Below are 27,324 nucleotides of genomic sequence, written 5' to 3'. Positions count from 1 at the left end.
CTTTGAATACATCCACATCGTATCCACTAAGTTGCGAAATTTTGTACCTCCAGATATGGGCGGTCGAAGAAAATTTTCTAGGGGGCATCTTCAATGTTTGCTATATTAGTCTTGCATTTAATACGCATGGTTTGTTATATTACGTATACGTGAGCCAGGTAGGTTCATTCTTATCAAACACGGAGATTATGAAGGAGTAGATCTACTGTACAAAATATAATAAAAACATCTCTTTCGGATTTCTATCATCCCGCAGTCCAACCCCGAGACGGAAACATAAGAGATAGGCTTTTTGTTTTTAAACAAGATAACTTGCCTAGCGAATGCTTTACATTGTGAAGATTGTGTTAGTGAAAATTAAACGAATATAATTTTACAACTTAATATACATATCACTAAATGTTGAGCTCCCCGTTGCTATGTGCTTAGCGTATGCGCCTTTCTCGAACAATTCATGGTAGGAGCTCATGTGTTTCAAATCCGACGTTAAACTGTACGTTCACGTCTTGTAGAGCTTTGCTCCTGAAAACGACGCTAAACTATAATCTAATTTAATATTACTAAATATTAAAAAATAATGACTTACCAAGGTGACGTCAATTTGGCAGTCATCAAATAAATTTTATACTTTCACTTAATCCAGTGGATATTAATATAACAATTACAAGACACACGCGCATATAAATACTCAGAAACAAGTATATACACACGTACACATACACAAATATGAATCCTTCAAATCTATTTACATGTGGTAGACTGCGCTGCATCAAACACTGTTATCTTCGTCATCATCTTCTCATGTATCTGCATTATTTGATTCATCCACAGATTTGTTATTTGTACGCATCATTCATTTTTGCATTTTCGGGAGGGTTCAGGGTTCTTTCTTCATTTAAAGAATCGGTTCTCTGTATTGGAAAGAGAATCAGGGGAGGAAGAGGGAATTTATACTTCAAGAATGGATAACATTTTAAGAAATATATACAAAACATGCCGCTTCCGACGCAGCACTGAAGCATTTCTTTTAGCGGTCATACCCCCTCCCCTCTCAAGTTGTAAAGTGGGAAGGGACTGAAACATCCCAGACACTCAGGGTTCAGTTGACAATAATAAAACTATGGGTAAGTAAACATCGTGTACAGTCACGTTTTGCTTATTTTTGAACATTTCTGTGAATTCAACAATACAACAGCGGAAATACTAACTGGTTTTATTACTCCAACCATCGCTTCAACTAAGGGATAATTCCCAACGGTCAGTGAGCCATCAAAATTTTCGTTCTTTTTCTGTTCTCCAGAGGAAAGAATGAGATTTTGCCAAGATGCTAAAGTCAAGATGTTATATGCTAAATGGGAGTGAATTATGCTAGATCTAGCACCAAGATGCTAGATATGGCTTCACTGGCGGGCTTCGATATCTACAGAACTTTCTGCCAAAGCAAAAAAAAAAAAAAAAAAAAAAGCACAATAGTTTCGATAACATATGTGTGGTCCTTCGGTAGGCTACACATCTGGTAAGAAGCTCATCCCAAAGAGTAGTTTGGACAAAAGACTCGTAGCCGGCTTGTATAGATAATTGAATTCAAATATTCAAGTATCCATTTACTGAATGCCCATATCGTGTATGTATGCATTTGCATGCATTATTTAATAAGTAAATAAAGTACACACACACACAATTAATTATGTCAGTGATAAACGGTGTTTATTGAAAGAAACCTTACCAAACAATGAAGATTAATCTTAGACTGGAGAAATGGTTATCCTTCGTTTTCATTATCATTTGGCCATGAAACAAACGCCTGACAGATGTACAACCCCTATATACAACTATGTGATGTTGGAATATATAACTCGTAGGGTATGATGCTTTACTTTTTCAGAAATTTCAGTACTTCTAGTGAAATGAAATCTTTAGTTTTACGTCCCACGGTTATAGCGGTTAGGCTAAAGAAGACGGTGATGATGAGAAATGAATGAAATGGTGGAATGAAGAAACTGGAAAGAAACGGGAGAATCCCGAGAAAACCCACGAGCATGGTATTTGTCCACCACAAAGTCCACACGGCGCGATCTGGGATCGAACCAGGGACCCCATGCACCGGAAGTGAACGCCCTACCACTGAGTCACCGCGCCCCCACAGTACTTCTTGTATACCCCTATAAATGTAATAAAGAACTAATGGCCATGTTTTTTTTATATAAAAATATTCAATTAGAACTGGACAATTTACATAAAATTTGGAATCGACAAATGAGTTGATGTTGAGTTTAACGTCCTGTTCAGCAGCTAGGCTATATGAGACGTGGACCTACTGATTAACGTGGAATCCGAACCACATGAGCTCCCGCCGGGAATCGACAAATGAAAACGGCACGTTTCTAGCACTTGTGGGTTTGAGATCTCATTGTTGAAAGGATAGAAGACAAACATATAAACCTTTCTGTGAGGAGAAACATATACGCGTAAATCTAGTATTTTAATATATAGATAATAATTGGAATGGTTTTATTTTCGAGTGCTATTTTTTAATATTCGCAATATTGAAATTTTTGAACTTAAATTTTTCGCGTGTTTGAAAAAAAAAGAGAGGTATCATTACTAGTAAAATTAACCAAATACAAACATATTTCTTTTTTCAATTTTTCCGGAAAATCGAAAAAAACATTTTTTAAAAAAAAAAGTTCAAAATTTCCGGAAATTTGACAACACTAGTTCAGGCACACTTGTACTTTGCCCAGCATTAAACTCTGATCTTAGTTCCGACGCAGTTCGCCGCCTGTTCTGTTTTACCAGTCTGCCCAGCCTACGACGTTCGACATCTGTAATGAGGTGGGGGCACCCAACCCCTCGACATTTAGACGTCTTTTCCCCTTGGTTTCGCCACTTGCTGAAGACAATCACCATACCACTCCTCGAACACCTGACAAGTCCTGCAGTTTCCGAAATTCTCGTGCCAAGTGTTTCTGATCGAGCACTTTTTTCAAAATAATATTAAAAATTATAGAAAAATTTTCGAGACATTCGAGTCGAGAAATACGTTTGTCTCGACTCGTCTCGAATTTTACAGAGTGTGTCTCGACTCGAATCTCGACTCGAATTCGAGTCGAGTCGAGTCGAGATTCGAGATATGTCTCGACTCGTGCGCATCCCTACGAGTTATGGCTGTTTTTGGCATATATTCCGAAGTTGGGCGTCCGCTTTCGTCAAGCTTTTTCACTGTTATCTCCTTTCCACACTTTCTGCAATTTGTTATTAGGTTCATTAATCCGCGCTCTTAACAAACTTTTAAAAGATTTTGCTCATTATCAATGTATTCCTTCACAAATGTTAAAACTGCTAGTTCATTGCCCTTGTACATTCGCCATGTTGGTAACATAAATGCTCGTTTCTTTCCCACAATGCAAGTGTTCAGTTACCTTGCGCCAAGTAGTTCCCTCCGCTCGCCATATAGTCCCATGTTTATAACCGCTTATATATAACAAATAAACAGATTTTTCGAGACTCTTATATATTATCAAGCACACAAACGATCAAATTATCCATATATTTCCTGTAAATTTTAAAAATTTCGCTGGAAACGGAGCCCAACTTTTTAATTTAACCCCTGTTTTTCATTCTTCCGACAAATTTTCGGCTGATCATAGCACTGAATTCAAGCATTTCTACACCCAGGTTGGTCTAGTTTAGGTTAGGTTAAGTTTGCTTTCTTTCACTTAGTACATATCAATTTATTTGTATATATTCATTAATTCATTTACGTATATATTTATTTATTTATTTATTTATAATAGTTATGGATTTTTATTACTTTCAGGTGAAAGATGCTTTACCAGAAATCATATGGCACGAGGCTAACCAAACATATATGTACAATATATGTCGAGTTATCAGGTAACCTTTATCAGATTTTATCTTTAATTAGACTTTGATGGGTTAAGTATGAATTACTTTAATGATGTAAACATTGGTAGAATTTAAAGAAGCATGAGGACCAGAAAGGATTCGGACTAAATCAGCAATGCATGCTAAGCTTAAAATTATTTTGTTACTTAGTTAAGATTAAATGTTTTTACCAGTTTCTGCAATATAAAAGTTGCTTCTTATATTTTTCGTTAGTTAACTCCACCTATTCTTGATAAAAGCAATATAGTTCGTGACTTTTAAAATATTTACTTTTACTTGTATATTGTGAAGTATATATTCTTTCTTTTCTTTAGTAGGTCATTAAACTATTATGGCTCGGACCAGCAAGTTCAGTGGCCTACATCTTTGTGTGCACTTACTGACATAAATAGTCAATAAAACATATACAATATTATCAGGTAGCAGAAGGTATACATAATGTTGTACGTATGCATCTTTCTAAAAACGAAAGATATCAAGTATATAAACTTGAACATTTAGATCCTAATTATGTAACCGTTTTTACTACACCTAGCATGTACTCGGGAGTAAGTATCTGTTACCAACTCTTCATTTAATGAATAACTTAAATATTTCTTAATAGTATAATAGCATTTTATAGCAAGTAGGTTAAATAACTTCTTATGTAAAACAGTAGCATTAGTCATAACGTCAACAATTCGCCTGGTACAGCGGGGGACACTTCTAAATGGTACAGCCATATGGAGATTTACGGCTAAGGTGTACCATTTAGAAGTGTCTCCCGCTGTACAAACAGTCTGAAAACTGGAGAAGACGGTTGGAAGATCTGGGACTTGTTCATACACTAGTGGTACTACAAGTGTGTGTGTTTCTCGAACCTACAGGAATAAAATACTAGCTACAAATATGTGGATTAGTGTTACAAGACCACGTGATTACACTATTGTAACAAGTTACTGTTTGAAATGGGGGCTGGCCATTGACATATTAGCCTAAAAAATAATAACTTCATTCACTTATGTTGTGGGTCCAAGTAAATAGCAACGATGCATTTTCAGTTAACATTGAGCGCATAAAGAGTGCACATCCCACACGGTTTGTTCGATTTTAAAAAAATCCTTCACTTTAGATTGAAAACATCATATTTGGAGACGGTTTCCTCTCTTAAATTTTGTTGTAACCCTGATAATAACAGAGTTAGTACCCTATGTCAAGGGACTTTTGAGACGCCCTGTATCTTACTCGAACTCTTTAGTATATCACTAATCATGCATCAGAATGACACTGCATAAGGCCCCATGTCTTTAACTCAGTGATGATTTCAGAGGATGGTCCAAGGGAATTTCCCCTCCCCATAGCTACCGTACATTGTCCTCAATGCGGATTCTCAGTATTTTCCTAATAAATATATTACTTTTCACCCTCAATGTACTGAAATTTCTTCGGGGGTAAATTTTCTGATATCATCCTTATGCTTTAACTAAAAATGAATTTTTTAATTGGCAGTCTATCACATTCAAAGTCTTAAGTATATACATTTAAACTGCTCCTCCCGTGAAGTTAGATTTGAAAATTTGATATACAACTTAACGTTTGCCCTAGTTCTGCTGGCATCTCTACAATCAGCGGATAGGAAGGTTGACAGCAGGAAAGGGCTGACATGTTCTACAAGACAGAAATAAACGATTTTGTCCAAGATACATTATTTCTAAGAAGATTTCAAACCATGTTTATGGATAAGAGTTATATCAAGATGGAAATATTATCAAAGATTAAGTGGGCATTATCTATGAATGTAGCCCTTCGAAAGGTGACAAACGTCTCTTTAGTTTTGCACTTGGAAGAAAGATTAATTAATTGCATTTTCCTTACCACTCAGAGACGTCATTTAGGGGGGGGCAGGGGGCAATTGCCCTCCTAAGTTTGAAATTTATATTGATTTTATCAATAGAATAGTAGTAAAACAGTGAAAAACGCAAAATTTTACTTATATCAAGGGGTCTTACCCCCTCCTCCTCAAGCACAAGCTGAAATGACGCTCCTGTTACTACACCGATTACACATTCATAAAGGAAAACAGCAGGAGTTTTGTACTCTTTTATTAAAAAAAAATACGTGAAAGCACAAAAAGACTGTGGGCTCTGTGAGAGAATTGCAATGTTTGTGGGTTGAATGTTCGAATATGCAGAGAATTATGAGCGAGGAGAAAAAGTGTATAGGGGTAGTTGGGGTAAACGTTCAACGTTCAACTTTCAATAACTGTACCAGTAATGGTTTTCGGATTATCAAACTGAAAGTATGGACATATTAACTTTGGTTTGTACACTTGATAACCATAGAGTCAATTTTGACACTATGTAAATACTTGTTCACCAATAAAATGTTTATTAAAAATCAGTTACTGTCCCTACTTAGCCCCGCCTTTTGGGATAAGTAGGGACAACCCTGTTTCCTCTCATATGTTAACACGGACAATAAAGAAGGGAAAGTGGGGACAGAGTGCCTGTTGCCTACTGATAGGTCCAAGTTTCATGTTTCTACTGCAGTTCTAGCCGCAGATACAGAATTTTGAAAATGGTACTATAGCAAATACAGAAAAAAGTAACTAATGTAACTATTTCAAAAATATGTTTTATTTTGTATAGAAAACTCTGATATTAAAAATATTTGCTGGATATCATTTACTTATCCCAGAAACATTGAAATAATGAAAAAAAATATATAATTACAGTTTGCCCTGAAGCTTGAAATTTGGTACGGGGAAAGTAGAGACAAACAAAATGAACTTTATCTAGTACATAAAAGAAAAAGAGTTCCTGATAAGGTATGTCCCTGTACTAAAGACCAGTCAAATAGTGAATACTAACATATTTACTGGTGCCTAACCGTTCTAAAGATGGATAAATAAGAATAAATGTAGGCTACACTTTGAAGCGTATGTCGATTCATAGGTTGTTGCCTTAAAAAGTGATGACTATTACTGAGCATTGTAAGGCATCTAATACGAATCTACTTATAGTTTATAAAATACAGATAGTCTACACAAAACATTAACTTCATGAACTCGATTTGTAGTCTAAAAGAAACGATAGTGTTTAGCAATATCAGCTACAATGGAAGACTTAATTACGAAAGGCATCACACTGTCAAACTTAACAGGGCCATAGCCCTTTTGTGTATCTTCTCGAAGTGGAAAACGAGATTGCATGCAAAGTCGTTCAAGGAACTTCATTTCACACACGTTTCTGCTAACTGACTTTGACTCTGCCAATAGACCAATTTTTCGCATATTCAGCCGCATAATACTACTTTTCTTTCACGTGCTCTAAGCCAGGTATTGCACTGTCTACATCCTCTTCGATGTATTATCGAAAATACCTGCATTTGTGTCCGTGTATTCATTTACCTTACAGGTATAAAATATGTGTCGCCACTTACCCCACTATTCCAAAATGTGGGGTAAGTGGGGACACCTCAATTGTACATATACTGACAAATATAAAACAGTACATTCAATTTTTATAAGTACCTTATCATCTCTTCTTAACCGTACAAAGTTTTCCCCAGGTGCTTCTGTGACAATTATCTCAGGATAGCCAAACGCTTCAAGATCTACGAAAGTTGATCGCATGCTAAAAAAATGAGCCCATATTTGGCATAGGGGTATTCCTTTATACTTTTCATATTAGTCAAAACCACTCTACCAGACGAATGACACTAAGTCCACACTCTTCAAATTTGGAGAAACTGTTTTCATATTTCTTTTTTTTTTTTTTATGTCTGTAGTTGAAACACTCACCCAAACTGTTTGGTGTCTGTATTACAGCCTAAAGTTTCTCTGATCATATTTGTTAAAAGATGATAATCAATCAAATCATAAAGAAGAGAAACGAAATTATTACGAGTATATTCAGGATAAAGTGAACTAGATAGTTCTTGCTTGTCTGTTTCCTTTTAAAAGACAGAGTTAAACCAGTAGATTTAGGATTTACTATTCCCTTTCTTTTCTTTATTTTTAGTTCAATGTCCCACGATTATGTTCTGACTCCTTCGAAGATGGTGATGCTTATGAACGAAATAGCAGAATGAAGTTGGAGGAAACGGAAAATCTCCAAGAAACCCCACGCATAAAACGTTCACTTGGCGCAAGCTGGGATAGAACAAGGAACAAAATGCACCAGAGGTGAGCACTCTATCGCTTAGCTATTGCAATCTCCTTAAGATTTACTACCTGGATGATTATGATGAGAATTGATGTGGTAATGATTCAGAGAACCTAGTCTTATTGGATTGTTTATAGAGTTATGTTTGATACAGATATATATTTTTTATACACGAAAGAATTTGATCAGGAGGGTAAGAGATCGCGCTGTAAACACTAAGCGTTGGGGAGCTTTGCTCTAATTTTTTATTCAATTTTTACTATTTATAATTGTTTACTTTGGACAATTTTATTATTTATTATAATCTTGACATACTGTTTTTCATTTTCAATATGTTCATGCGCCGCTTATCCTTCTTTATTACATTAATACTGTGACAAACAATTATATTTCAAACAGGCAAAATCGGCCATCTTGACTCGTGCTACTTTAGTACATATTTATATTTCAAACAATTTATAATTAAAACAAATATAGTGACGTAGTCCACAGGGCTCTCAGGCCGGGACTTCCTTCATAAATCTCCTGTAAGGGAGATAACTGAAACTGAAACTGAATTTGATTTTTATATATGTCTGATATTTCATCAGTCTTAACTATATAATCTTCGCACTATACAACAAGAAAATCTTTTATTAAATGTTTAAAGTTATTTTTCTTGTTTCGAGAACTGTTGAATTAATGGTAGGCGTAATTGTGTATGTAAACGATTGATGCTAATGATAATGCCCTACATATAATTATAATGAAAATTTGGTCGTGGCTAGCTGCCTACTCCCAGTCTACTTTACAGCGTCCATTTGCTAACTGACTGTTTTCGATTATAATTAGAAATAATACTTGTAACACTTTCGCTTAGCCTCTTTCTTACTTTTACTTATAACGCTGAAGTTAAAGGAGAACCTCGATGGAAGGAAATAAGATGTCACGAAGGTTCTTATGAGGGACGATTGAGGAAAACGAATGCTCCTCGATTATACAACAAACACACATACGCAAGAATACATATTAAAAATCCACAAATATGAATGTTTTATACACGAACACTAGTATGTGTATTTACACAGTTTCCGATACAAATTAATTTTGCACAGAAAACGAAACAAAATAAAAATATTTGCGTTACGTCAGTTAGGGACTATATTTAAATGTAAGATCCCAATACTTGTCTACCAGACCTAAGGAAAACCTTAAACAGCATGATTGATTGTAGGATTCAAAGTTTGTACCTCTTGGCTGTTGAGAAAGCTAACCGTTCTATTCATTTGTACTCCTTTGGCTCATGTCGTATTGAAAGTATCTTATACTGAAAAAAATGCAGAACTTGCAATCTCCAACTTAAAGCTCTACATACCGTACTTTCTCTCGGACCAAGGGATCGCAGGAAAGGATGAGGAATTTACATTCTTGCTTCACATATGTATTTCCCAGTATCTTTTTGTTTCGCTTTTACAGACAGTTTTCAGCTTGTTCTACTTCCTAGCATTGTTATCAAAATAACGATATTAAAATTTCATTTAAGGCATAAAAAGAATTCCTTTTTGTCTCATATCTTGAAGCAAGATTCCATATTATTCGGCGGTAGCGTACGCAAGAGGGGATTTAACTACCTTTGAGCAAGACAGGAAAAATAAGATGTGTATATAAAAATAGGGTTTGTCCTAAATGGAAATGAAATTGAGTACTTGAATCCGCTTGATAAAAGTCTGCATACGCCACTGAGTAGGGAGTTTCAAGATAACAAAAGTTTCTCTATTATCTGATGGATACTGGTTAGATTACAAAAATGTTCTCTTTCCCCCGTAAGTGTGAGCATTTTAGTTCTTCTAGTTCAGCTGATAAGAGTGTTACAAATTTCAGGTATCTGTTCAATTAAATTCAACTTTTGCAAAGCTATGCGACTCTAGTAGCTCTAAAGAGTCTTCAAAAGACCTTCAATGTCCGTTGCCGTCTATTTATGGACTGTCCTGTCAATTTATCTTAAAAGAGCTCGATGACTGTGGCGACTGTTCCATTTGCTGGTGATGTAAACTTCTTCTTATCACTGCAGATGAGTACTGCATAGCTCGGAAGAATGTATGGGACGACGATCTTGTTGCAATACAAAGTTACTACCCTAAATCCACGTTCCTGATGGAATTCCATGCCTCGCGTAAATGCTGTGAAACACGTTATTGTCCATTATTTCATTAATTCGAACTAAATGATCAACTTTTGTCTGTAAAGCATCCCTAAACAGTGAAGCTGCCTTCTCCGTGCCTTGCTATAGGTACTACACGGTCGGGATGAAAGTGCTCTTCGGAATGACGCACAAACTTCTAGCATTGGAAGGCGAAAAGTTCGAATTTAGATTCGTCGGTCCAGATGCTCTCTTACGTTCTTTATTTTATTTTATCTTTTTGGCACTGGAGTATCTTTTTCTAATGTTGCTGCTTGAAGGAATGTTTTTTTCTCTGATATGAGGCATTCTTCTGCAGTAAAAAGTTTTATTTTTTTTAAACGTTTTAAGTATACATTGTTACCTCGATTTTATATAGTTCCCACAAATACAATAATGAGTGTTTTCTTTATATTATCTAGATCAGTGGTAATAACACAACCTTCCTTCACGTACTTTGTCAACAAACGAGGCTATATAAGCTGTTTTCATTTTCGTTCTTTCTTTACTTTCTTTTTCTCAAATGGCTCATAACTCCTGCAACCAAAGATTTCCATTGCAAAATATTTCTCTTCCTCAACGTCGGAAGAATTCTGTCCACAAAAGCCTTCTATCAACATCGGAACAATGTAAACAATAGTCTTTTACTAGAATAAGACTAGGAATTACAATATATTTCTCAATCCAAGATGACCCCCATTTTTGAACAAAGGGTTTTAAAAATACATCTACAGCAAATATATGATAAACTATACTAAACTACGAGTATTATAAGAACATACTGTAAGATTACACTAAAAATCATATTAGATACAGACCTTCCTTGTAATATGCCATTACAGTCTAATGATATTATGTTCTTAATAGGAGGGTGCCCGAAATTTTTTGCACCGACTGTACTTGACGTTTAACAAAAGATTTCTGGCTGTTCATATAATTCGTAATATTGTTCATTATTCTATTTCAAATTAACATGGAAAACTGTAAAAAATTCATTAGGAATTATAGTTTTGGGAATCAATACCTTTATTTATATTTTAAATTAGTTATAAGTCTTGTATATGGATATGTAAATGGATTATTACAATTCTTACGGTGTCAGTGCTATCTGAAAATATAGATCCACTATTGGACGGAACTTTCCAGATCAAATAACCAATCTAAAATTCGACAGAATTTTCAGGACCACCCTTCACCTCTCTTTTAGATACCTAGGTCCTTCTAAAATCTAGTTTGATCCAGATTTTACCAAATTTTATTCGTTTCAAAGCCCCACCGCCAAAATGCTTAGTTTTGATTGGCTGATAAACCCACGCTATGATATTAGGGCGCAATTATTCCATTCCATGCCAGAACGTCTCACTGACAACAGCCAGATTCGGATCTTCTCGATCATAAAGTTGGAAAAGCTGCAAACAAGGTAATATTTGGGAGTTTTTTAACATCTAAATTCTCTGGAAGTCTCGAGGAGCCATAAACTGTTAAATTTCATAGTCAAAACTGGACTAAAAAAGGCTGAAATAGTAAGGGCAATATACTGACGCCATGATTTCATCTGCCGATCGATATGGACAGGATTCAGAAGTGGTGTGATTTCTGTTTTCTTTTCTAAAACCGGTTCTGAAGATCAGTGTTTCCCATCATATTTCCACCTTCCAATTTTCCTGCTAATTGAGGGTTACAAGACCTGTCCACATAGAGATTTGTTTATGTAGGTAGCGAGTGATTTTTTTTTAGCATACATGGCGGTATTTAATTTCGTTGTAGTTAGAATAGTAATCACAATGCACGTGTAAATTTACAATAAGGGCTCCTATCTGACTCCCAAATTGGGAGTACGGCTTCCAGCGGAATGAGTTGAACATGTAGTTTGTTCCGGGTTCCTGCCCCTTCAGGGCAGGGGTCCTATTGTTAGCTAATACTTCGATATGTCCCCTCAGGGCATTGATTAAATAGGTTGAGTAAAGAATGTCATTCAGTGAAAACAAGGGCCAGTTGGCCCTGTCCCTTTCTTTCCTTTTCCTTTCGAGCCGATTTAAAGTGGTAAAATATGAATGTTTTCTGTATATATTTATTAGTATAACATGTATTAATGTAGTGTGTAGTATGAATGTGGCATGTATGTGTTCGTAATGTAGAAACATGTTCTAGTAGTAGTAATTGTGGTAGTTAAGTGATGAAAGAGTGTGTGAGATAATTAAATATGGACAGTGTAGTATTTACTATGCGATAAATTCTTTATTATTCCGTCATTAAGTGAACTCATACACAATATTTAATAGTGAACTTAATATAGTATAATAATTCCGTGTACAAGGTCACATTCAGTTGTTCAAGGGTTGATTATATCGTCGCTAGCCCTAGTGTCAAAAGTCAGTACTAACCGCCATTCTTCCGTCGAGGTGCTTAGTGATTTAGATTTCATGAAATTGACCTTTCTTTCCGAAATAAAACCTAGAAGGTATAATTCACAGCCCATATGAATGTACAGTTAGGTCAAGTGCCCCAAAATTAATATATTCTGAAAATTTCAACACTCTGCCTAGTCTAGAAATCGAAATATTTAAGTAAATAAACAATACGTAATTTTTTTAACAGAAGTCGGGCGATATGATGCTAGTTCTTCGCTTTGAAATTATATTAAATGTCCATTTTTTCTTCGTGGCTGCAGAAGTCCATTGTTGCTGCAGAATTTTATAAACATTAAACATTATCGCAGATAATTCTATTTTCAGTGAACATACGTAGGATTTTTTTTCTTTCTTCTTAATAAAGCTACCGAGTATTACATAGTATTGTGTGTGGGATGAAAGAGTCTTGGGTTCGAGTGAGGTTGTCGTGCGGTGATCGGAATGGGAAATGTTTGTAGTGATTATAGATTTTAAAGTGTTAGGATGAAATGCGTATATAGGCTGGGCGTAGATAGAGGAAACAGGGTGTTTGTAAAATATAGCGTCGTAGTAAATGAAAAGAATGATATGAATATTATATGAATATTAATAAGTATATGAATATTGTAGTAAATGAATATAGAAGATAGGACACCCATATAGTTAAATATATAGTAGCCCAGTGAATACTTCGCCGCGTGTTGATATAGATATTGAATAGATACGTGTAGCTACAAACATCTCAAGTTCTGACCCCTGCACCATGATATCACGCGGACCGGAGGGCGATATATAGTCGGACTATGGTAATACTTTGTAGTTTAATGTGTTATAATAATAATCAACCATAGTAATACCATCTGATAGAATGGGTAGCATCATATAATCGCTGACAAGACATGTTGAATAATAAATTATGAAAAGACAGTAGTAGTTATACAACAGGGCTGTAGTGAATCATATCTTCTGGTCGGTTTTTAAAATAGAATATCCTGCTCCGTGAGATTTTTTTTGTCTTCACGTTACCTACTCAGGCTAGCTTACAATGTTCATGGAGGCGACAGTTCTGATAGGGTTACAGAATCAAAACAATTAATTATTGAAATTTATTATTCCCGTACCCGGGCATCGACCCCATCCCACCTTGAATATTTTCGTTTTCTTTTCTTAGTTTCCAAACTAGATAGTGATGGAAATTAATCGATGCCTCAGAATTTAGCGCATTCTGCGAAGGGTAGCTATCGGTGATGGTTTGGCCATAGAAATCACCGATCCAAAATTCAGTTTATTTAATTTTTTTTTATTTTGGCAAATCACTAATTAGGGATATCTTAGCTATTACTCTAATTTCATTACTATCCTGGAATCTTCTAGTTTCCAAGAGGTCGGATGATTTTTTTTTCTCTTTTGAAATCCTAAATTAACGCCGTCTCTAACCTTCCGGAGGATTTCGGGGTCTGCAAGGGTGTTGACCGGATACGGTGAGTGGTGGGATTTCCCTAAAGCCTTTGTCTTTCCGAAAATCCCATCGTGGACACAGACTTGTCTCATCTTCGCAGACAGTTTTATCGGCTATTTATTTGGTAAGCCGAACCCCTTTTGGCATGTTAAGAATATTTTGGCTATGGATTTTGTTGAGAGCGAAATTCGACTTCTATCTTTGTAGCGTTAGTTATTTCTCACTTAAGTCTTTGGCGCAACTATTCTTCGTCTTCCTTCTTCTCTATCTCTCTCTCTGTCTTCATTTCTTCAAGTTTTTTAAATTTTTTCAACCTTCCCCCCCCAAGATTTTGAACTTGTTACTTACGATTTATTTAACGTACAACTCTGATCTGAAATTACCAGCTGAGACGTTGCAAGACACGATTCATGAATGGAGTAGATAGTGATCGGGTCCTCCATCACATTTTGACCTATCGCTGAAATGAACAAAGACTTAGTATTTGACGACAATTCGATTACGTTCTTTCACCGTCGTTCCTCTTAAGTTTTTTTTCGTAATCCGTTGGTCACTTTCCTTTCTGTTTTGGTTTTCGATTACTTTGTAGTTAACCTGGGCCCAGAAATTGTATTTTAGGTTATCTAGTTATATCTTTAGAAATGCTCTGTGTTACGTGCCTGCCTTCCAAAGTTTTTTTTTCCTTCATGATTTAAACACGAACTGATTATATAAAAGTGAAAATTTATAGATGCGCGGTATCAGGTAGAAAAGAGATTTTCTTTTTTCATATGTAATGTCGGAAGTCATTTGTTTTTGGACAATGTTTGCAACCGTGTAAAAATTTTATTATTGGGGTGATTAATTTAAATGTGTGCGCATTTATTGAATATAAATATATATATATATAGAGAGAAATGAATACGTCGAGATGTATATGTAATTAGTATGTGAATATGATTTTAAAGTAAAAGTATGATATTAAATGTATTATGAATATATGTAAGAGCGCTCGTGTCTGTCCCCCTAAACGTGTATTGGTTGCTATAGTTTGCCAGTGAGTTTTCCGACGAATTTGAGAATGTAGATTTTGTCAAGAATACCGCCGTGCACTTAAGTAATTTTCCTTTTCTTTTGAATAAATGTAAATGATACCTTATGTAAGTATGTAATGGCATGTATTGGAAAGTAACGGCAGGTCTAAACGTAACCCACATCATAACGAATATTATCCCTGAACTACCAACCAAAAACCATTGTGGAAAGTGTACCTTGAATCCTTCTCACCTTCATATGTATCCTGTGACTTGACCAGTTTTTTTTTATCCTCAATTTAAACCTTTATACTCCGTACACCTGCGGGAGATCGTTTTTAAAATCCGAATCATATACAAATATATACGAAAGTGATCCTAAGGAAAGGCCTCATGACGTGTTCCTGTGTTAAATAAATAACTTAAAACTATTCAAATAATAAGTTTGGAAATGGATCGTCTAAGAGGAGAAACATCCTCTAGTGAAAGTTATTTTCTCAAAATCCCTAGATGGATAAAGCGTCGTAATGTGCGATTGCAGACATAAACTGTTACGAGTTATAAACCAAATATAGACGATAAATGGTTTTGTAAACCGATAGTTAGATATATATATAGATATATAAATGACCACAAACTAAGTCAAATGGAGCGAAATGTTTTGGACACTATGAGTAGTGCGTGATCTGTGATTTGAACGCTCAAAATCATTAATATTTTATTACCCGATGTGAGGTAGAGACTCATATAAGTTCTGATACACCAAAAGTTCTTTTTATTCTCTTTTCTTTCCTCTTTGTCAATCTTTTTTTAAAGTGAAATAAGTGTCTCCTTTGCGTATGTCGCAAATCATAATTTTGATTTAGCATGCCTAAGATACAATATATGTAATTATTTTTATTTGTCAAGATGATTGAATATATAAAAATTTACTAGAATATAACACTATGTACTCTATTAATATGTAACCAATAACTTGTGCTTTTAATATTTTCTTCATAATTATTTGTTTGTCTTTTCTTTTCACTATGGATGTAATAAATTATTTGTATCTTTGTAGTTAGTTGGTTTCCTTTAACCATATATACACTGTCCTGAGTGAGTGAGCGTGTGAATGCATGATAGATGTATAAGTAATTTTAGTGATATCATTTGTTGTGTTAACATCTATAATATATGTGTCGTGTGTTAATATATGTGTTAAGGTAAATAACCTAGGTCATGAAGGACCGCTACTAATGGTTTAAATCGGCTCTAGGAGTGAAACAAAAATAGCAGGATGAGCCTAAATACGACATCTTTCTTCCAGGAAGTTGAGACTCCTATTGATACGATACATAAATTTATATTGAGTTGATAAGTTTGATTTTTTTTTCTTGGCTAATTCATATGTGTGGTCGATCCTAGAGAACAGAGTCCAGACGCTGGATGGTAATCAATTACCGGTTGGAATAACAGTACAAAGAATTAAATTTCACTTTTCTCATTCCCAGGTCTAGATCTGGGCAACCCCATGATCGTGGTGCCTGGAGCTAGGTCTGGGTGGTATGAGGGAACATGTGTCTATTTCGAAGCATTCCAAAATTGATTAGTCGTTAATAACATTTAGAATGATTCATCTTTCAACGACTTTCCCGACCTTTTACTATATTTCCGGAATTATCCAGTAATCTGTTTCTCATTAAAATACCCTATTTCTTTTCTTTCTTCTTTTCCTACCTCCTTCTTTTACCCTTCTACTTTCTTTTCTTTCTTTCCTATTTCTGAATGAAAGAAAACGGAGTCATGACAGAGTAGTCGCTATTTGCACGGTCAATAAGTTGTTTCGATGAGTTTTCTTCGGGAGTCCGATATGGAGTAATTAACGATAACAAGAAAGTTTATTGAAATTTACTGTATTGGAAAATAATCATGACTTCAATTAGTAGATGATGTTTCGTAAATCGTCCTCGTTAAAGAGAATTAATTTTTAGCAACTCCTCTACATTAGCTCTTTTTATCTTTTTTATTTTTTATTGTTTTCTTTCAATATTGGCTAACCGTGACAGGACCTGTTGCCCTGGAAACGGCGGTTTCTATGGAAACGGACTATCGTTTTCTTTCAACCTTAGTCATCCTCACTGAGAGGGTCCACTAAATTTGCAAACGTTCAAGGCGAAGGCAATAGACAAGAAAGAGGGTAAAGCTCTCTGAACTGAGCGTTAGGCTAATGAATTCTCGTAATGATGTTGAGTAAACAAGGCTGAATTTCCTATCCTGAACCACTAATCTGTTTATGGTGCAGGATCCATTTAAAGGCAAGAAAATATGTTATTACATCTTGCAAGTTCAAGCACCAATTGTTATAGCTCCTGCATTTCGAAAAGCACTTTTATACAGATGCAACGTAACTAAATCTTAAAATATCACTGTCGCTCTTGCTGTTGGATAAAATATTTACTTGAATAAAATTCTAATTCGAAAGTAAGTTTGTTGCAGCATCAGCGTTGCCAGACTCACAGCTCGGAATTATTCCAAAACTTGATCGAAATTATGCTAGATTCAGTCAAATTATGCTAGATCCTCATAATTACTAATTCAGGAGTTTTACAAGGAAAAAAAAAACGAAATTGAGATACAATAACATAACTTAAAATACGCAGAGCGCAAGAATGCGTGGATAGAACTCAATACTTCACGCACCAAAGCTTTAACTCATCTAGTGCAGTCGTTGCCAGACTCAATGGCGTATATATCGTATAAATGAATGCAAAGTGTTTGTTTATATTTTGAAAGAAAATTACCTTGCAGCATAAGCAGAGTTGGGAATTGTCTGCTAAGGAGGGGTGGGGAGATTTTTGGTCGGTCTCAGACCTTTCATTTCAAGAATAAAGATAGTTATGAAGTCAGAAATAAAGATAGTGAAGTTGTCAAAAAGTTGGGGGGAGAATGGCCCCCACAGCTCCGCCCATGCCTTGCAGTAAAGGAATAGAAAAGCCTGGGTGGAGCCACAAAAAAAAAAGAGCCCAAAGCAGTTTCTAACTTACTTCGGAAAATAAGACTGTCTGTATGGTTTACCGACTGTATGAATCAATGGAAGAGGATACATTTCTGCCGTTCATTTTCTTCCCACGAACAACTTCTTTCTCATCTCCAAGTTTTACGGCTTTTTGATAAACTTGCTGAAATTATGTTAGATTTGGGCAGGATGCTAAAAGCAAGATGCTAGATGCTAAAGACATGCAAATTATGCTAGATCTAGCATCATTATGCTAGATCTGGCAACGCTGTGCAGCATAGAAGATTTAATAGTTCCGATACTTTGGAACTGTACAAAAATGTTTCTGACTGCGGCAACAAACAATCAAAGGATTTCAAATATTGTTCATTATTCCTTGCAAGTCTCTCTTTAGATTTCGATATGGTATTGTCAACCTGGGTTAGTAGATCCTTCAACATTAAGCTTGGAATGTAGCCGATTCTATTATTGAGCACTCAGAGTACTCCTAGATTGTTTGCATTAGCTCAAGATACATCCTAAATTACCTTCATTGCTAATGTAAAATGAACGCACCTATTATGTACTATGAGGTATTTTGGGGAACTTTACTACTGTTTTATTTACTACAAAACAGAGCCATGTACGTAAATGATAAACACAATTCAAAATAGTAGTTAACATGTATTTTTCATCATTTTTACTGTGTTGAAGTGTGTGTGTGTGTGTGTGTGTGTGTGTGTAGCGAATGTTGGTTATGTAACTTTAAAGTGGATGCTAATTCTCAGACAATAAGAGGACAGGTAAACTGGATCATTACCTGACAATGATGATGATAATGACCCAACTCCAGAAGTTCACTTGCTAAATGCAGCTATCTCTGATATATACTAACAGTCTAGTCTATTCAAGTAACTTTGTTAATTTAAATCTCGATTACCGACTGTGACTAAGATTAGCTATTATGATTCAACAAAGACGTTCACGATGCTGTCTCGGACTCTAACTTCAAATCCAACTTCAATTCCAGCTCTCGTTCTCCGACTTCAACTCTGACAAAATAGACTGAATCATTTATACAACAAAGATGCTTGTATTGCAGCACGTGGCTTCCAAAATTCGGGTTGAAATCAATACATGTGCGTATGAGATCTCTCTGAAGAAATCTTAGTTAACCAATACTTCTCAAAGACGAGCATCATGTCAATAGTTCAGAGTTTACATAATTTGCATCACGCTGTCCGATGCAACGTGTTTGTGTTGAACAGCAAAACATAAAATTACAAAATGCTTATATTTACATAAAATCTTTTAGACAACTTACAACACTGAAAGCATTCACAGACTGTGTTTTATGAAATTACAAATACCAAAACCAAAACAAATAAACTTCGAAATTTTTCTACAATTGAAAATTAATATACACAATATTTCCAATTAACGAGAATAAAGTATTAAACTCCTTGACAGTATGGTTGAATGCCTCATTAAAAATTTTCTTCATCTTGAGTTATATTTAGAGATTCTTTAACAAAATCTTTTCAGGAGAGGAGAATGTTCTGAATTCAACACAAGGAACTGAGGATCTGATATTTTAGTGCAAATATCCTACACTTTGTCTTTGGCTGTAGTAACCATGTTGTCAAAATTCAGATTGTCTTTTCTGCTTCAAAGCTGACAGATAAGACCTCAGAACTTGATCTACTGTTCCGAGACTCATATCTCTGTCCTGTAATGAATTCTTAGCTGGCTCACATGTTTACAGGATTTGCAAAGTTAGTGGGGGTAACGAAACACAATTCTGAGGTATAACACTTTCTTAAAAGTCTGTAGCTTTAATAGATAGCTCCGTATTTACATGACCTAATTTCTTTTGAGAAAAAACTACGGAACAGATATTACATCAAAATACTCTTGATTTCAAGTTAATATTTTTCCCCTTTAAGGGAAACATCGAAAAACGCTGAAACATGTCTTTAATTGTCTCTATTCTTAAGGGTTTTCGAGATACGTATTTGTTATTTTAACTACGGTGTATTTCAATCCAAGCCCTTTTTCTCCCTTCTAAGAGCAGCAATAAGAAACGCAGAAATTCTTCTCTAATTATTTTAAAATAAAAACCTAAACACCAATTTTCATGCCTCTAACCTTAAGGAATTTTGAGACAAGACCATCTGATTGTAGCAATTGCAACCCTTACTTTTTTGTAGCCATCTTTTTCTTCCCTTCTAGGGGAAATATAAGAAAGCGCTGAAGCACGTCCTTAACTATTTTACTTGAAAAATCTAAATACTGAACTTCATGTAGCTAATCTTAAAGAATTTCGATATATGTCCATACAATTATAACCACATTTTTTACTTTCCTTCTAGGGTAATATGAAAAACTGGTGAAACACATTTCTAATTATTTTAAATGAGACATCCAAATAATTTCATATATCTAACCTTAAAAGATTCCGAGATATGGACATCTTATTATAATAACTATAATTCCCACCCTTTTTCCTTCTCACCCGCTTTGTCCCTCTTCTAGGTCAAGAAACGTTGAAAGGCGTGCTTAATTATTTTGAATGAGAAGTCCATACAGCAAATTTCATGTCCCTAATATTCAGAGGTTCCAAGATATGGACGTTTAAAAAAAATAATCGCCACCCCTTTTTACCGTCGAATTTTCAAATATCTTTTCTCAGTGGACCTTCTTACATCTCAAATCCTATGCTTTGTTCAAATTTGAAATTTCTAGCTTAAGAGGTTTGGCCTGGGCGTTGAGCAATCGGTTTGTCAGTCAGTCAGGACTTCTCTTATATAATGAAACAATAAAGTATTTTGACTTTGACCTTCTCGGCCTCATTTAAAAGAAACTGTGGCGTGGCGTAGAATACATCGTCTCATTTTGGGAAACTCTGGAATCATAATCGGGGACTTCATCTGGGTTTCCTGTATATGTAATAGAAAAATGGTTCAATATCTTAACCAACTATTCAAGCTGCAACTAGAGTTTCACGATTAGATAAACATTCGAATCGTTAGAAACGATGCACGACTATCTTTAATTTAAATTAAAATAATTCCTTGTCTTTCCTAGATAGGTATATACTTAACTTCATTCACTCTTTCTAAACATCTGGACATGATGTAACATTTATATTTAAATTAACCATCCTACAGAGATTACAGCAGTTTCGAGGTCTAAGAAAACTGAAATTCTTCCCATTTAACAGTGTATATATATATATTTAAAAATCAATGAAACAGTTACAACCTCACCAACCCTCCCTTATTACGCTGCTGGCATCAACGATTTTGAAATTATAATATATTAATACTTACCTGATATAGTAAATTAATAAGCTTTATTCAAATTGATTCTGGATCATACATACGAAAGGTATAATTATGAAACTAAGTAACACTTAAATGCGACATCCAACTTTAGTAACAAGTAATAAAAATTACTTTCATCATGGTTACTTACTAGAATTATTTCATTATGGAAAATAGCTCTACAAGACTTCGGATTTGATTCCCTATGTATCAATATATATTTTTTAATAGTAAATCATACTGTTTAAACAACTGTCATATTTTTATCTTATTTAGTTTTAGATAAGAAAGGGAGTCTATCTACTACACGTAATTTGCATTCATTGTTTTAAATACTTTCTCTCACACACACATACAGACACTGCCATTTTAATGAGTGATTTTATGGCAAGAATTCATTTTCTCTGAAAATCCAACGATTTTGTTCAAAAAGTAATGCAGTTCCCCCCACCCCCCGGAGTCCTTCTCTCTAACCAGCACCTTCTGTTAGGCAACGAGCTTCTATCTTCATTGAACTGAAAGCAATAAAAGTGTTCCCGTCTAAATTTACAGAACTTCAAAGACACAAATCTCCTCCCACCTATGTTGTGCGGACCCCTTTATTCATTTAAAACGGATTTTTGGACTTCTTAACAAAACAGAAACGGTTCCTGCCGCTATTCGAGCAATTGTTCGGGTAATTATTCGTTATATTCGTTATTCGAATAATAAACAATTATTCGTTATTCGAACAATTGTTCGGATAATTATTCGTTATTCGAACAATTGTTCAGGTAATTATTCGTTATTCGAACAATTGTTCGGATAATTATTCGTTATTCGAACAATTGTTCAGGTAATTATTCGTTATTCGAATAATGAACAATTATTCGTTATATTCGTTATTTGAATAATTATTCGTTATTCGAATAATGAACAATTACTCGTTATTCGAACAACTGTTCGGGTAATTATACGTTATATTTGTTATTCGAAGAATGGTGAAGATATTACTCGAATAACGAATATTAGAATAATTTTAACAGCCTTAATTTGTACCTATAATTGCTGGTAATTAAATAATTAGTGGGTGAGGTAATTTAGCAGAGACAGCCCTCGTACCTATCAACCCATACGTAAGTCACATTTTGTAAATCCATATGCGAACGAAAAAGGATTTATTTATATATTTTTTTTTTGAAAACTTTTACTTAGCTACATTTTGTTCTTAGAAATGTTAAGGTAATTCATAAAAACACGAACTCCAATTTAATGTTACACAGTTGCCTGATAACAGGCACAATTAATATTTGATAAAAAGCAACCTCTTTCTTCTTACAAGCTGTATCATTTCTTAATTAATGCCAGCAGAAGATCAACTGGAAGTGGAAAGATGATTGTGGAATTGTCTTCAGCTGAGATTATGTTCAGGGTCTGCAGGTACCGCAACTGAAACAAGAAAAAAAATAGCCGGTTGAGAAGACTCCAAGAGCATTGCCAGAACGAACTTCGAAAGAATTTTTCTTATTAACTTTTACAGGATTTATACCAATTGTTCTATGTATTTTATTATTATACTCACTAAACAATTCTTGTAATATATCTATTTATTTATAATTTCCTTGAGTTCTAATTTTTTCCCATATGCTTTGTAAAAACATTCTACAATATGTTGTTTTACGAAGATACATGCTCAAAATTGACAAATTCGCAACATATCATCTCTCTCTATGACTTATGGTTACCGAGATATAGCTCCTTAAATCTCCTGAAATACGAACTTTTTTGACCAATATCTGGGGAACAATGGCCAGTTGGCCAGTGTCGAGCGGCAGGCCCGCAACCAGAGAGGGGTTAGGGGGCCTGGCCCCCCTAACGAATTCGTGGCCCCTCCAGACCTTAACACAAAAAAACACAATTTAGATGTGTTTAAGAGAATTTTTAATGACTTGCTTCCCCTAACATATCCATGCTCCCCAAACTTCTGTGCCTGGTTGCGGACCTGTCGAGCGGTTACTATTTGGTACCAAAATGTTTACCATCCTCTTAGGTATTGATCAACACCAATATGATTTCTCTATGACTTACGGTTCCCAAAATATGGCTCCTTAAATCTCCCGATATCGGAACTTTTTTGGCCAATATCTCGGGAACGGTAAGAGTGACGCGAAAAATTCCACCACTTTCTGAAATAGTTTTTGATGCTCTATGCTCAAAATTTAAAAATTCGCAAATAACAGACACACATAGAATTCAATAATAAACCTTTTAATTTCTTTGAAAACAAATCCATTTACATCGTTGGTAAAATATCAAAATCCCAAGCATCATAAATCATTATAAAATCTTAATCGTTTGCAAACAGTTTCCCAATATCTGTTACCATTTTTTGTCCTGATACCTGTCGATAGGCGGAGACTGGCACAGCCTTCCTATAAAACTTCTGACAATTGTGTTTAGCAGTTTGGAAGTCTAATAATAAATTCTCGATTCTATAATGCACAGAATCACTAGTTAATGAACAAAGAACATTTCTAAACATTTATGTTGTCTTTATTACATCTGCAACTTCGTGAATGATCAAAATTATTACCTGGTGTGCTACTTTCATTTTATTCGTTGATGTTTATATTGCAAAGGACGTTAGAAACTTCCTCCCTCACAATTGCCTGGATTTATGTTTTAAAAGTAATGAACGAAAATCATTCTGGCCTAGATCTAATTAATATCTAATACTTGGGCTACCGATCACAGCATTTAAACAATTAATAGATTTCAACAAAAACTTGTTTTATTTTCCAATGCAAAGTGCACACAGACATGAAACCTTGCTGTTTTCAAGAATAGGATCAAGCCTGTTGAATGCTGCCGAACTTTTGAGATACACAGAGACAAACAGAAAGTGAGAGTAGGGAAGAAGACAATACATGTTATAAACGTCTTTTGTCAGACTATACGCATTGCAAACAAAGTAATATTATCCCAAAAGTTTATCTCAGCGAAAAATTACAGATCAAACATTGTCAATGTTTGGAGTATAATAAAAGGAACAAAAAGAAAACGGGATTGAGATTTAAACCGGACTCAAAATATTTTCTACATATTTTCGTCTCATAGGCAAGAGCTCTACTATAGGTATAAATAACTCCTTTACCGATTTATAAATTTGAGTGGAGTATTTAGTTTAGTACCAATCAGAAAAAAACTAAGAAGGGCCATTTTAACTAGCTGAGTATTTTATACCATTTTGTACTATTTAAATAAACAAAGGAATAAATTTTTACCAACCAGAAAAGGCAAAAAAGGACAATTTTAACTAGCTCAGAATTGATGTACCTTTTGTACTGCTCAAATAAACGAAGGAATAAATTTGAGTGGAGTATTTAATTTTGTAACAACCAGAAAAACCCGAAGAAGGACCATTTTATACTGAGTATTTTAAACCCTTTTGTACTATTTAAATAAACAAAGGAATAAATTTGTACTAACCAGAAAAAGCGAAAAAGGCCAATTTTAACTAGCTTAGAATTTCGTACCATTTTGTACTATTTAAATAAACAAAGGAATAAATTAGTATTAACCGGAAAAAGCAAAATTTGTACCCCATTCAATTTTGTAAGAACCAGAAAATGTATTATTTTTAAAGAGTGAAAAAAAGTCCATGTTAACTAGCTGAGTATTTTATATCATTTTGTACTATTTAAATAAACAAAGGAATAAATTTGTACTAACCAGAAAAAGCGAGAAAGAACCATTTTAAGTAGCTCAGAATTTATGTACCTCACGCATTACTTACATAAACGAACGAATAAATTTGGGTGTTCTACTTTTTGTACTAAACAGAAAAATCGAAGAAGGGCCATTTTAACTAGCTGAGTATTTTATATCATTTTATACTATTTAAATAGACAAAGGAATAAATTTGTACTAACCAGAAAAAGCGCTCCAAATTTATGTACCTTTTTATTACTTAAATAAACGAAAGAATTAATATTGGTGTTCTACTTTTTGTACCAACGAGAAAAAACAAAGAAGGACCATTTTAGCTAGCTGAGTATTTTAAATCATCTTGTACTATTTAAATAAACAAAGGAATAAATTTGTTTTAACGAGAAAAAGCGAAAAAAGACCATTTTAACTAGCTCGGGATTCATTTACCTTTTGTACTACTAAAATAAACGAAAGAATAAATATGGATGTTCTATTTTTTGTACCAACAAGAAAAACGAAGAAGGGTCATTTTACCTAGCTGAGTATTTTAAATGATCTTGTACCATTTAAATAATCAAAGGGATAAATTGAGTGACCTATTCAATTTTGTACCAACGAGAAATGACATTTTTAACTAGCTCAGAATTTATGTACCTTTTGCATAAACGAACGAATAAATCTGACGACTTATTCAATTTTGTACCAACGAGAAATGCCATTTTAACTAGCTCAGAATTTCTGTGCCATTTTGTACTATTCAAATAAACGAAGGAATAAATTTGAGTGGCCTATTCAATTCTGTACCAAGCAGAAAAAAGTGAAGAAGGTTCATTATAACTAACTCAGCATTTTATACCATTTTGTAGCATTTAAATAAACTGAGGATAATTTGGGTGGTCTATTTAGTTTTGAACCAACCAGAAATGCCATTTTAGCTAGCTCAGAATTCTGTGCCATTTTGTACTGATTCAAATAAACGAAGGAATTAATTTGTACTAACCAAAAAAGACGAAAAAGAGCCATTTTAATTAACTGAGAATTTTATAACCTTTTTACTATCTGAACAAACGAAGGGATAAATTTGAGTTACCTATTTTTGTGTCAACCAGAAAAAGCACAATTTTCACTAAACTCAGCATTTTACACCTTTCTGAAGTATTCAAATAAACGAAGGGATTAATTTGGTTGGCCTATTTAGTTGTGGTGCTAAATTTTGTATATTTTTGTCACCCAGAGAAAGAACCATTTAGTTTTTGCAGACCAATTTTGTACAGGGAGAGCCATATAACTATGTTTGTGCACTTTTTATATACCATTCAAAATAAACGAAGAAGGGCCAATTTTTAAATTCGAATCTTTTGTACCAACAGAAAAGAATATTCCGTCTAAATAAACGACACATTGTTGTGATACTTCGTGTGTGTTGAAACTCTAGTCATAGACCGAAATGCTAAAGAAGTTGGATTGCGAAATAAATTTTAATTGCCTTTCCCGTCATGTGAACGAAATGCACTATATAAGCAGCTTTTGCCTAATGAAATTACACTAAAAAATAATGTTAATAGTCGTTTGCCTTCAACACTAGTAAGATGTGCTATATTATATAAAAAACGAATTTGCGCTCAATAGACTGTACCTTAGGAGCCTCACTATACTAACAATACAAATGTTAGGTAACGCTTTCTTAATGTTTCTTTTTTCTATTATTTTATTTAAAAAGCATTAATATTGAGAAGCCTAAATATCTGCAGTAACATAGAGAATAATAGTTTTAAGAGTTGAATAATGAAGCACTTTTTATATATGGTAGGCAACACGGAACTTTGAAAACTTTTCTCTTCCTTGGTGAGCTGATTTTTACTTTAATATGATCTTTACTTCGTCTGGTTTTCCTTCTCCCTTTTCCTCTATCAGCAGGTGATCCAAAATGGCCAAGCATGTTGTTTCTTCTTCTTTAGGATGTCTTCATTCCTTAATAACGCTAATTACTATGGAGTCTGTTCTACAGAATTAAGTTAAAATTGAATGCATGACGCTACTCTATTTCATTTGAATATTTTTCTTATGTAACCCATGGCAGCTCATGTTGGTTAAATCCAGTAGCGTCTCCTAACCTGGATGTTAGGGCGTTGGTAAGAATATATTAACCCTCATAACCATAGGCGATACTACAGGGGGAACCCCCTCTTCCCAGGAGCAAAGATGGGCCCACCAACATTTGTTTACTGATCAAAAATATTGTGATAAATTTACCTCA

General features: G+C 34.5%; 2 protein-coding genes across 2 annotated transcripts in view; both read right to left on the bottom strand.

Annotated features, from left to right (window-relative positions):
* Window positions 1-4,210, bottom strand: part of LOC145690261 (band 7 protein AGAP004871-like) — an 82,047-nt gene extending 77,837 nt beyond the window's left edge. The window contains exon 1 of the mRNA XM_081764988.1: window positions 4,080-4,210. The gene's annotated coding sequence lies outside the window, so the exon portion shown is untranslated. The remainder of the gene's footprint in view (window positions 1-4,079) is intronic.
* A 17,177-nt stretch (window positions 4,211-21,387) lies between these two features.
* LOC145690260 (band 7 protein AGAP004871-like) overlaps window positions 21,388-27,324 on the bottom strand; it is a 95,282-nt gene continuing 89,345 nt past the window's right edge. The window contains exon 8 of the mRNA XM_081764987.1: window positions 21,388-22,805. Within this exon, the coding sequence (XP_081621113.1) occupies window positions 22,704-22,805 (102 nt within the window). The 3' untranslated portion in view covers window positions 21,388-22,703. The remainder of the gene's footprint in view (window positions 22,806-27,324) is intronic.

This window comes from Thermobia domestica, chromosome 7, assembly GCF_964235325.1.
Source record: "Thermobia domestica chromosome 7, izTheDome1.hap1.1, whole genome shotgun sequence".
In the NCBI taxonomy this organism is placed as follows: domain Eukaryota; kingdom Metazoa; phylum Arthropoda; class Insecta; order Zygentoma; family Lepismatidae; genus Thermobia; species Thermobia domestica.
This window is presented reverse-complemented; position numbering and strand designations above follow the sequence as displayed.